Source organism: Eleginops maclovinus, chromosome 18 (genome assembly GCF_036324505.1).
Source record: "Eleginops maclovinus isolate JMC-PN-2008 ecotype Puerto Natales chromosome 18, JC_Emac_rtc_rv5, whole genome shotgun sequence".
Classification (NCBI taxonomy): Eukaryota; Metazoa; Chordata; class Actinopteri; order Perciformes; family Eleginopidae; genus Eleginops; species Eleginops maclovinus.
In genome coordinates, this window is record NC_086366.1 from 807,079 (window position 1) to 819,017 (window position 11,939).

At 43.2% G+C, this 11,939-nt stretch overlaps 2 protein-coding genes across 8 annotated transcripts; one reads left to right on the top strand and one right to left on the bottom strand.

Moving 5' to 3' along the window:
- Nucleotides 1-2,402: 2,402 nt before the first annotated feature.
- On the top strand, nt 2,403-4,401 carry sst1.1 (somatostatin 1, tandem duplicate 1). 2 transcript variants are annotated; one of them, XM_063906549.1, is made up of 2 exons: nt 2,403-2,679; nt 4,063-4,401. In XM_063906549.1, exons 1-2 carry the CDS (start codon nt 2,548-2,550, stop codon nt 4,294-4,296), a joined length of 366 nt encoding a protein of 121 aa, XP_063762619.1. In that variant the 5' UTR covers nt 2,403-2,547; the 3' UTR covers nt 4,297-4,401. The 2 variants fall into 2 exon arrangements, with proteins under 2 accessions (XP_063762619.1, XP_063762620.1); XM_063906550.1 differs by having other exon boundaries at nt 2,482-2,679; nt 4,081-4,340.
- On the bottom strand, nt 3,941-11,487 carry LOC134879944 (testis anion transporter 1-like). 6 transcript variants are annotated; one of them, XR_010167886.1, is made up of 5 exons: nt 11,419-11,487; nt 9,664-9,873; nt 8,440-8,518; nt 6,049-6,668; nt 3,941-4,289 (listed from the first exon to the last, which is right to left on the bottom strand). XR_010167886.1 is itself a non-coding variant. In XM_063906544.1 (5 exons), the coding sequence occupies exons 2-5, from the start codon at nt 9,854-9,856 to the stop codon at nt 7,459-7,461; spliced, it is 426 nt and encodes a 141-aa protein (XP_063762614.1). In that variant the 5' UTR covers nt 9,857-9,873; nt 11,419-11,487; the 3' UTR covers nt 6,752-7,458. The 6 variants fall into 6 exon arrangements, 5 of the variants coding, with proteins under 5 accessions (XP_063762618.1, XP_063762617.1, XP_063762615.1 ...); XM_063906544.1 differs by lacking the exons at nt 3,941-4,289; nt 6,049-6,668 and adding exons at nt 6,752-7,512; nt 7,872-7,971; XM_063906548.1 differs by lacking the exon at nt 6,049-6,668.
- Nucleotides 11,488-11,939: the final 452 nt, after the last annotated feature.

Here is an 11,939-nt window from a genome sequence, read left to right on the forward strand (position 1 = left end):
CGCTAGCCCCCTGATGGCTGAGGTTGCTATTTGGAGGGAAACAGGTGCCATGGTAACCAGGTGGTTCTAAAATCTTTCGGTGTAAGGCCAGGATGCCAGGTTCCCGATGGGGCTTTTATTTTGAAAATACAAGTCTCAACCTAAGCTTCCTTGCAGTTTACAGTTCTTTGATGCTTTTATTTTGAAGGAGACGTTTCCTCCCCAATGTGTGCACTCACCTGAGTAAGAGCCATGATGATGTCACACAGGTGCAGGCAGTGACTCACCTGACCACCCAGGAGACGGGCAGACGCTGCCCCAGGTGACGCGTACGTCTCGTCTGAGACGCGCCACCGGCTGGCCAATCACAGAGCAGCTGCTCCATCACCAGCAGGGGGGCTCCGTGATTGGTTAATCATGCTGATGGCTTCAGGGACACGACGTGTTTCTGTAAATCTTGCAACGCGTCGGGGGGGGCAGGGTTTGTTTGTGCAGGAATATTAAAAGCTGAGATTATTCCCAGCATGACTCTGAGGCTCCACATATTACTGCACATTACGGCCTCTACGGGGGGGGGGGGGGGGTCATAAAAACACTTTAGATCAGAGCTACAAACATCCACGCTGTGGGAGACGTCCTCACACGCATCGTCTGTGGGTTTAGACCTGAAGACGATACAAGACGGGGGGAGGACATCTGGAGGGAGATTTTCAAACGATCGTCTGTTCCTTTAAAAAGATCAAATGAGACTGAAAGACTGACTTCCTGTTGGCAGCAGGTGGCGCTATGTCTCACTGTGCTCCTTTCAATGTCTGTGAGGGTAAAGGACGTTTAGAGGATGCATCCTCGACGTGTTTAGAAGAAAATCTCCAAATTTGAAAGACACTTGTTTATAAAAGTGCGCAAAATAGACAAAAAAACTCAAACTGACCAAACTGAAGACCGTAGAAGGACATTTGTGGGAAACGTTGGTCAAAGTGCGAAGAATATTCATAAAAAACATCCTAAACAAAAAATAGCTTTCTGTTGGTTTCCCAGTCTTAAGACGGTCATCTGTTTGTTTCACGTTTGGTCCTCGAGGTGTCCAAGTTCAGAAGACTGTGGAAGGATATCTGTGGGGAGATCAAGTAAAAAGTGCACAAAATGAACTTCCTGTTGGCAGCAGGTGGCGCTATGTCTCACTGTGCTCCTTTCAATGTCTGTGAGGTTAAAGGACGTTTAGAGGGTGCATCCTCGACGTGTTTAGACCAAACTGTCCAACTTTTAAAGACAGAAATCCGTGAGGAGGGTTGGTCAAAGTGCGCAAAATGGACCAAAAAAAGCATAGAAAAAACACCCAAGATACAAACTAGCCGACTTCCTGTTGGTTTTCGAGTCTACAACGATCATCATTACGTCTGACAGGGCGCACTAGACCCCCCCCTAGACTGGTTGATGGAGCTCCCCACTGACACGCCTTCAGACTGAAGACTCACCTGGTTCTGATCCAACCTCTCACACACCCTGTCTCTACATGAAGCTAACGCAGTAGCATCAACCTGCTGGGCCTGTAGACAGGAAGGAGGAGACTGTGGACCCTCACCACTTTCATTTACCAGTAAAGGACGAGGAAGGTCTCTGGAAGACATGCTGTCCTATCTCTGGAGCAGGAGAGTCTTCTTTGTGTCTTTTTATTTGTACCTTCGGCCTTCTGTCTGAACACCAGCAGCTGGGAGTCAGGTGATTCAGATTACTTTACGCTCAGAGAGAGAGGAGGAGGAATTCATTAAAGGAGACACAATTAGGAGCTGTGCTGACATCTGTAAGCAAAGATAAAAGGACCGTGTGTGTGTGTGTGTGTCAGCAGGTGAGTCGTTTTGACAGCCCTGCAGGCGGCATGACAACAAGCTCCGCCCCCTCAGCGTGACGGGAAAACAGGACAACAGAAAAATATATCTGGAGATGTTTTTAGAGACAGATGTCCCCTGAGTGTTTGAAGAGTCAAATCTCTGAAGAGGACACACCAAGAGACACAAACCATCAGTGAGAGTAATCCTAATCCAGACATGACGGAGGACAATGTGACCAAACGTTTTGAAATAAAGTCACAGCTCCGTCTGTTTTGACTTTCTGACTGTTGTGATTATTTTCCTCTCTGAATTCAGACTTTTTTCTCAGAACTACAGCAGGTTTTTTTTGGGGGGGGGGGCAGCAAGGAGCAAAGAGAACAATTGTAAATCTTTTTCTCCCCCGAAAATCTCAGAACTGTAATAAAAAGCCTGAATTTTGAGGAAGAATTTCACAGGATTGACACTCTAATCTCAAAACTCCCAGAAACATAAACGGCTTTGAGGTCGAGTCCTCACTCATGACCCTCACCCTCAGTGGACGGAGAAGAAGCAGGGAGAGTTTCGGATCATTTCACTAAAGCGGGAGGAAACATCATCACCATTACTCACCCCCTCCTCACCCCTCACCCCCCCGCCAGTGACGTCAGCCGGCTGTATAAGAGCCGCTCTGACGGGACGGACCAGAACACCTCGACACACACAGACAGGAACACACACAGACACACAGCAGGTGAAGAAGATGATGAAGATGGCCTCCTCCTCCTCCTCACACCTCCTGCTGCTCCTCTCTCTCTCCGCATCGCTGTGCTGCTGCTCCGCCGCCCAGAGAGACTCCAAACTGCTGCTGCTGCACCGGAGCCCGCTGAAACAGGTACACACACACACACACACACGCACACACACACTCCGTTAAAGCAGGTTGGTTTCCTGTAATCAGTGACCTCACCCTCAAAATCTAAAATCAGATGGTCGTATAAAAACAAGAGTCAACCTAATGGTCCCACAGAGGAACCCTTACTGGTCCCACAGAGGAACCCTTACTGGTCCCACAGAGGAGCCCTTACTGGTCCCACAGAGGAACCAGCAATAATCTGATTACCTTTGTTTGAGGGAATCCCTTTAACGGGAACGTCTCTCTGTACATTTCACCCCCCTGAGTTATTGTGCCAGCCATAGTCAGGCAGCGTTCATGTGTCAGACGGTTTTCAGAGATCTTTGGTTGTGTTTCAGAGAGTTGGACAGACAGATATTTACTTTTTTGATCCCGACTGGTGAATTTATTTTGTGACAGAAGCAGCAGAGACGTTAAATACGAATACTTGAAAAGCTGTCTGAGGGTCGTGGTATAGCTCAGTGGGTAGAGCTGGGTGCCATAGACCGGGGTTTGATCCCCATGGTGGACCCAGGTCGAATCCAGCCTGGGACCCTTTGCCGCGCGTCTCCCCCTCTGTCTCCCCATTTCTCATCTGTCTCTATAATAAAGGCACTGGTTGCCCAAAAAATGCTTTAAAAAAAAGAAGTGAAATAAAATGAGCAGTCAAAGATCGAAAGGACAAATCTGACGTCAGATATAAACCGACTCAAATATCCTGGATGATTTACATGTTGAAAAGAGTCCAAAGTACTGCAGTTCTGAGATTATATCCTGTGATTGTGTTTTGTTTTATTTGTAATTTTGTGCCATACTAGTTTTCCTGCGGCTGCTACAGAAACACGTTTCACTCCTCGTTGTTTTTATCTCTAATTTAGTTTGACATGTTGTTGTGTCTGAATGACTCAGCTTATATATTTCTAATATTTCAGGAGGATTTTCTGTCGTTCTGTAAAAAAATGCCTCTTTAACGGTGATATTTGCATCTAAAAATGTGTATTTCTAACTAAAGATTGAAACCTTTATTCCTATGGGATCCATTATATGATTATAGAAGTCGTATTGTGATTAGGAAGCATCGGGAAAATATTCAAACACATTTTCTATTCCTGATGAAAACGTTTTGAATGTTTGACGTGAAAGTCTGTCCCTCCGTCACACGGTACTTATATAACCCAATATATCTGAATATATAAAGTATGAGTCTCAGCTGAACATGCAGAGCGAAATACTGACGTCCAGATATCAGCTCGAGCTTTTATTTTGAAAAATCAATACATTTTCAGTTAAATTGAAAAAAAGATCGTTTTTATTTTAATATCTTTCCTTCTGTTTAATATGTGTATACTTTATCTGTGATGTGTGTTTATTTAAGAAATATAGTTCATTATATTTCCTCAGGAGTTGTCCCGGGCGTCGCTGGCCGAGCTGCTGCTCTCGGACCTGCTGCAGGAGAACGAGGCTCTGGAGGAGGACGGGTTCCCTGCAGCTGCAGGAGAACCGGAGAACGTCCGCGTGGATCTGGAACGAGACGCCGCTGCCGGGCCGCTGCTTTCCCCCCGAGAGAGGAAGGCCGGCTGCAAGAACTTCTTCTGGAAGACCTTCACCTCCTGCTGAGGAACCCCCCCCCCCCCTCTTTTTAACTGTGGCTTTAATAAAATCACTTTGAGACAAAAAGCTCTGTGTCTTTTCAGGGGGGGGGGGGGGTCTTTAGTAAAGTAGAAGTACTCAGGTCTTGTACTTGAGTAAAGTAGAAGTACTCAGGTCTTGTACTTGAGTAAAGTAGAAGTACTCAGGTCTTGTACTTGAGTAAAGTAGAAGTACTCAGGTCTTGTACTTGAGTAAAGTAGAAGTACTCAGGTCTTGTACTTGAGTAAAGTAGAAGTACTCAGATCTTGTACTTGAGTAAAGTAGAAGTACTCAGATCTTGTACTTGAGTAAAGTAGAAGTACTCAGATCTTGTACTTGAGTAAAGTAGAAGTACTCAGGTCTTGTACTTGAGTAAAGTAGAAGTACTCAGGTCTTGTACTTGAGTAAAGTAGAAGTACTCAGGTCTTGTACTTGAGTAAAGTAGAAGTACACAGGTCTTGTACTTGAGTAAAGTAGAAGTACTCAGGTCTTGTACTTGAGTAAAGTAGAAGTACTCAGATCTTGTACTTGAGTAAAGTAGAAGTACTCAGGTCTTGTACTTGAGTAAAGTAGAAGTACTCAGGTCTTGTACTTGAGTAAAGTAGAAGTACTCAGATCTTGTACTTGAGTAAAGTAGAAGTACTCAGGTCTTGTACTTGAGTAAAGTAGAAGTACTCAGGTCTTGTACTTGAGTAAAGTAGAAGTACTCAGGTCTTGTACTTGAGTAAAGTAGAAGTACTCAGGTCTTGTACTTGAGTAAAGTAGAAGTACCAGAGTGTAGGAATACTCTGTCACAGTGAAAGTATTCTAAATGTTCCTCCAGTGAAAGTAGAAAGTACTCTCCTCTAAATGTACTTAAAGTAGCGACAGTAAAAGTAGTCATTGTCTGATTGGTCCATTTCAGAATAATATCTCTGATATGTTTTAGAATGATTGATCAGTAAAGTGTTCTCAGAGCTGGTAAAGGTGCAGCTAGTTTGAATGCTTTGTATACTGCAGGGTAGCTGCTGGATTTACTGCAGGTGAACTACAGTCTGATTTAAGGGATTATATTTACCATCAGTAATCCAGATCTGTAAAGTAACTAAAGGGATTACATACATGTAGTGGAGTAAAAGTACACAGTAGCAGAAAGTAGAAATACTCAGGTAAAGTACAAAACTTGCACTTGAGTAAATATTTAGGAACTTTCCCCCTCTGAATCTCAGCTGCAGAACTCCTGACCAGCTGCTGCCGTCTGAAACCTGACAGACATTTATCTTCTCATAACTGATCATATTTATTAAAGAGGCTCTATTCTTCTGTGTGTGTGTGTGTGTGTGTGTGTGTGTGTGTGTGTGTGTGTGTGTGTGTGTGGCAGCTGCTGCACTCAGATTAGCAGCTCTGTGCTGTCATTAACTATTTGTTAAGAAAAGCTTTCAGGAATGAAACCTCAGTGAGAGTAAATGACTGGCAGCACACACACACACACACACACACACACACACACACACACACACACACACACACACACACACACACACACACACACACACACACACACACACACACACACACACACACACACACACACACACACACACACACACACACACACACACACACACACACACACACACACACACACACACACACACACGCAGGTGAGAGCATCTTCATAAATGGGTTTCAACTTAGTTTGAAAAAGTTCTAGAAATATTTAAGTAATGGAAACTCTATTAACTCAACTACTGGACTCACTATCTGTGCATCTCTCTTTAGTGTCCCCTGGTCTCCAGCTGTGCGTCTCTCTTTAGTGTCCCCTGGTCTCCAGCTGTGTGTGTCTCTCTTTAGTGTCCCCTGGTCTCCAGCTGTGTGCGTCTCTCTTTAGTGTCCCCTGGTCTCCAGCTGTGTGCGTCTCTCTTTAGTGTCCCCTGGTCTCCAGCTGTGTGCGTCTCTCTTTAGTGTCCCCTGGTCTCCAGCTGTGTGCGTCTCTCTTTAGTGTCCCCTGGTCTCCAGCTGTGTGCGTCTCTCTTTAGTGTCCCCTGGTCTCCAGCTGTGTGAGTCTGTCTTTAGTGTCCCCTGGTCTCCAGCTGTGTGCGTCTCTCTTTAGTGTCCCCTGGTCTCCAGCTGTGTGCGTCTCTCTTTAGTGTCCCCTGGTCTCCAGCTGTGTGCGTCTCTCTTTAGTGTCCCCTGGTCTCCAGCTGTGTGCGTCTCTCTTTAGTGTCCCCTGGTCTCCAGCTGTGTGCGTCTCTCTTTAGTGTCCCCTGGTCTCCGTTGTGTTGGAGCTTCTTGCAGCGTGTGGTTTCTGCAGCTTTTAGTAAACTGCTCATGTTTCCTCTGCTGAATGTTCTCTAGATGCTGCATGTGTTGAAGAGCTGCTGCAGATGTTTCCAAATAAAAATGGTAAAAAGTCGGATCATGTTCAGAACAACCTAAAAATATTGAGAAAGAAATGCATCATATTTTTAGAAGAAGTCTCTGCTTTATAAATGGATATTTATTTCAAATAAAAGAGTGCACATCTCTCAGTGTGACTAAACATTAGAATATCTGGAATATCTTTTGAAAAACAGCCGGAATATTACGAGGAAAAGTTGGGATGTTTTGAGAGGAAGTCTGTTTTTTTAAGTGGATTCATGGACTTTTCCCTGAAGTAAATCAACATGAGCTTTATGTCTTTGCGCTCCCATTTCACCGGGTTATGACTCATGTTGCAGAGTGTGTATAATTGTGTTTCATGGAGGTGAGTTTGCCTTCCCTCTCAGACAGGAAGCAGTGATGGCGTCACACACCTCTCGCCTCGTTAAAAAAGCGCTTTCTCTAACGAACAGGAAGCAGCTGCCGCCGCTTTGGGAACCGGAGACACAAGACTTTAAAACAGCTTCAATAAACCTTAATGAGCTTTAATTACTGCTGAAAGCCTCGATGCAACGCAACACACACACACACACACACACACACAGTAAAAAGGCAGTGTGTGAATGGCTGCTGATGTCGTGTTGCAACGTAAAAAGACGATTCATCGAAAACAAAAGAACCACTAATCAGCTGCAGTATACAGCATCTCACACACACACACACAAACACACACACACACACGCTGCAAGATGACGTCAGCAGAGGTCAGAGGTCAAACAGGAAACAAAGGCCCTTACTGCGCCAACATTATCAACGGGGTCCAGGTTTTGGAGACGTGTCAAACTGTGAGGTCTTTGTTGGGCCCTGGTGCATGATGGGTAAAAACACAGTGCCCTGGGGTCAGTCTGCAGGTAGATGATACAGAGAGGAGGAACTGTGTGATGATGAGAAACCTCCTCCCTACCTTACAAGTGGGAGCAATTCATCACTTCCTGTCACCTGGTCTGGAGTTCCTCTATAGCCCAACATTAGCCTCCTTTAGCTTAGCGGTGGTGACGTGAAGTCATGTGACCGTGCTGTAGTTCCTTTATAGCCCAACATTAGCCTCCTTTAGCTTAGCGGTGGTGAGGTGTATTATTATATGACAGTACGATTCACAGTATTACAGATTAAAGTTATTAAAACAAATGGCAAAAGGTCTTTGAAAGATAAAGATCCTTCACTTTGTAGCTCAGGTCCAGCTCTCTCAGATGGGAGGGGTTGGAGCTCAGAGCTGAAGCCAGAGAAGCACAGCCTTCCTCTGAGACCAGACAGCCTGAGAGACTGAACACACACACACACACACACACACACACACACACACACACACACACACACACACACACACACACACACACACACACACACACACACACACACACACACACACACACACACCACACACACACACACACACACACACACACAGTGTTTCTAAAAGGACTGTGTTAGTTATAGTGATGATCAGCCTTAGAGCTGAAAGGGTTTTTCACAGTCACCATTTTAACCAACAGGATTAAATGGACAGTGAGTCAAACCTACGCTACAACCCAACTGTCTTATTCTCCTTGGACCACGAACCAGTTTAAATACAGATTCAGATTAAAGTTACTACATTAGCAAACACCTTCAGTATAACATCGCTGGCATCGCTAGTATAGGCCTGCTGGTCTAAACAGAGCAGCATGGACACTGTCAGGACCTGAGTGGTAGTTCATCTGTAGTTCAGAGTAAATGTATATTTGTACACACCATAAATATGGAGTCCAGGTCTGTGTGATGCTGCGGGGCAGACTGACCACTGGGAACCTCTGAGAACTCCTGCAGAACTCTGTGGAGAAAACATCAAGTGTAAGAACATCTGAAGACTCTAATCTGCACACAGCTGACTGAAGGAGTCCTGAGATGAAGACAGAATAACAGGGTCACTGTGGCTCAGCAGCTGGAGGGGGGGTATAAAAGCAGCAACATTGCTAAGGCCTGAAAGCATCGACTGTCAGAAGCCTCCCAGCAGCTGATGGTGTAAGGCAGTGGTTCTCAAACATTTTCAATAACGTACCCCTATGAACAGAAAGGTCAGCAAGAACCCCCTGACCAGCACAACCACTATTTGGAAGGAAACAGCCTCTATAGAGAGGTCCAGCTGCTCCATCAGAGTCTGATTTATTGAAACCTTTAACTGAGAAACTCTTAAAGCTGCATTTCAAATGTTTACATCATCATTAATTCATGGGAAACCAATGACCTCATGCAGTAACCCTGAGAGACATCAGCTGCTTTGAACTGTCCTTTAATGAGCTGTACAGTTTAGAGAGGAGCACGGGCTGGAGCTTCACTGAGGGTCTCTGTTATTCTCGGGGACATCGAGGACACTGCAGCTTTTACACTTTCTCCAGGCACTCGGTTTCAGTCTGCTGATTTTTCCTCCTTTTGATTTTCTTTTCAAACTTCAGATTTTTTTTTCTCCAAAATTCTGAGGTTTTCCAAAATTTCGACTTTTAAAAATGTCCCACTTTTTTTTCATTATTCGAACTCCTTTTCATAATCCTCATTTAAAAAAAATCACACTTTTTACCTTCCAGTTTTTTTTTCCAGTGATTTTCCTATCCATCTTCTGAGTTTTTCCAAACTCTCATTTTTTCCTAAAATATCTGAATTTCAAATTGCAGAGCCTTATTTCTGCTGTTGGCACACTGAACAGCAGAAACGATTCCATTAAAAACAGAAATATTTAGTGTTAAATGTTTTTGACCAAACTTAACTTGACTCATTTTATTGTATTTATTATCGTGTCATTATTTTTGGAATTATGACTGATTATTATCCGGAGCCTTCTCAAAGAGTGTGAGATAAAAAACAGAGTCCAGTTTTAAATTCTTACCTTTCATCAAAAGTTTCAGGAATCATATTTCACTAAATAAGAACATTTTTCGGCTCAACTCTTTTCAAAATGTCGGCCGGGTCAAAAACTCTCACCTTTTAATGCTGGGTCCAGGTCCGGGTCCAGGTCCAGGTCCAGGTCCGGGTCCGGGTCCAGGTCCAGGTCCGGGTCCGGGTCCAGGTCCAGGTCCAGGTCCAGGTCCAGGTCCAGGTCCAGATCCAGGTCCGGGTCCAGGTCCAGGTCCAGGCCCAGTTCCAGGTCCAGGTCCAGGTCCAGGTCCAGATCCATGTTTCTCCTGCTGCTTCCTAAAACAAAGAAGTTGTAATCTCACTTGATGGAACGGAGCAAAATCCCCTGACTCCTGCCCACCCTGGGTCCATACTGAGACTTCCTCCTCCTCTTGTTCATTACATTCCTTAATCTGCTCTCACCTTCTTACAGTAACCCACAAGATTTCTAAAAACCCAGTGGTCACTAGTACCTTTGAAATATGGCTCCAATTCAGAAAACAACTGGGCCTACACGGGGCTTCAATGCTCGCCCCGACTTGATATGATCACCCCCCCCTTCTCACCCTGGATTTCACCAAAGACGGCTGGTATCCGCTATACACGACAGAATTGCCTCCCTTATCCCTGCCTCTACTGTACCTCTTAAAGAGTCCTGGGAAGGGGACCTGGGTGTATATATCTGACAGCATGTGGAGGGTTATCCTTGGTCCTCCTCTATATGTGCTAGGCATGGCCTACTGCAGTGCACGGTGCTCCACAGAGCCCACCGCACCAACGCAAGGTAAGTATTTATTATATAAATGATGTGACTGATCAAAGAAATGCTGTCAGTGAATAATAAATGTGTGTTATGGTGATTTAGGAGCACTGTTGTGTTGAAGTGAAACTGGTTTTATTTATTGGTTTGTTTTTTAAACATCTTTATGGATCCCTGATTCATCACTGATTTCTCTTCTATGATGTAAACATTACTTATATAGAATTATTCTTATTTATATCAAAGGTTTTAATTGATTAAAAGACATTAAAAAGAAGATGCTATTCACATTGAAAAAACGTTATTTTCTAAAGTCATTTTATTTAAGTCATTTCTTATTGATTTAAGTATTTTAAAGGTTAGTGTTATATAAATAAATGTTGGATTACATATTTCATTTAACTATTATACTACATATAATATTTGGATTTGAGAAAAGCTAGAGCCTTAGTGGATGAAACAATATTTAAATGTTTTAATATTTGATTGTTTTCTGTTTGAAACCATTATTTAGTCAAAATGTATTTTAAGTATTTAAAATACATTTAATTTAAATATAACATTTGCATTTTTAATATGTTTTTAATTTACAGATGTGATTTGCTCATATTTTTAATACAATAAATGATGTTTGTTTCCTTCAAAACAATCAGATCTGGATTGAATGAAAACACAGATAAATGATCTTTTGAGTTTTGCTTTTTCATTTAAGAAAACATTTCACTTCTTTAGAAAGGATTCATTTGATTAAAGAAATATACTTATTTCAAAATATTATTTATGAAACAATATTTTATTGACTTAAATAGTTTGTGGATTCAAAATAATGTTATGAATTTTAATGATTTCTATGGATTACATTTTTTAATTATTCGGATTATTTCAGATCCCCTTCAGTCTCATTATGAAGTATGGATAGCTGTTAGCATGCTGTTAGCATGCTGTTAGCATGCCGTTAGCATGTCGTTAGCATGCTGTTAGAGCAGCTGGTATTATCAATATTAATATAACTTATCGATAATCAGAGAGAGTCTGAGAGCAGAGATCAGCTGAGAGTCTTTCCCTCTGAAACGGTCACTTACCAACAGTTTAACGGGGAGCAGCACTTCTGCTTCACCTGGAACAAAGTGAGAGTAACTCCAGACACCGGAAGAGACCACAGGTGAGTCGTTACCTGAACACCAGCGCCATCCGGTGGCAGTACATGGTATCACAGCTGTTGGAAGAAATACTTTATTCATCCAGACATTTTTTAGTTTCAGCAGCAAAATACAATATAACAAAAATAAGAAATATGCAAATAAAATAGTGCAGTGAAATGGATTATTGATCAGGATAATATAAAGAGTGCACGTTGAGTCCAGTTCACAGAGAGGCTATGGAGCAGAGAGTCCTGCAGCCAGAGGGGAGTTATAGTACAGAGTTATTGCTGAACCTGTCCTGGAGAGGAGCTGGAGCAGTCTGTTGGAGAAGGTGCTCCTCTCCTGCTGATGTTCAGGTGTATATCAGTATGTAGAGTCTCTACTTTAAAGAGTCCTCTCCTGCTGATGTTCAGGTGTATATCAGTATGTAGTGTCTCTACTTTAAAGAGTCCTCTCCTGCT

Bases quoted from the DNA above. Each gene is read 5' to 3' on its own strand.
- sst1.1 (XM_063906549.1), top strand. From the start codon at position 2,548: ATGATGAAGATGGCCTCCTCCTCCTCCTCACACCTCCTGCTGCTCCTC. The intron at 2,680-4,062 runs GTACACACACAC...TAAGAAATATAG, and splicing joins ACCGGAGCCCGCTGAAACAG to TTCATTATATTTCCTCAGGA.
- LOC134879944 (XM_063906544.1), bottom strand. From the start codon at position 9,856: ATGGATCTGGACCTGGACCTGGACCTGGACCTGGAACTGGGCCTGGAC. The intron at 8,519-9,663 runs GTGAGAGTTTTT...TTTTCTCCACAG, and splicing joins CCTGGACCCAGCATTAAAAG to AGTTCTGCAGGAGTTCTCAG. The intron at 7,972-8,439 runs GTGTGTACAAAT...GTGTGTGTTCAG, and splicing joins ACCTGGACTCCATATTTATG to TCTCTCAGGCTGTCTGGTCT.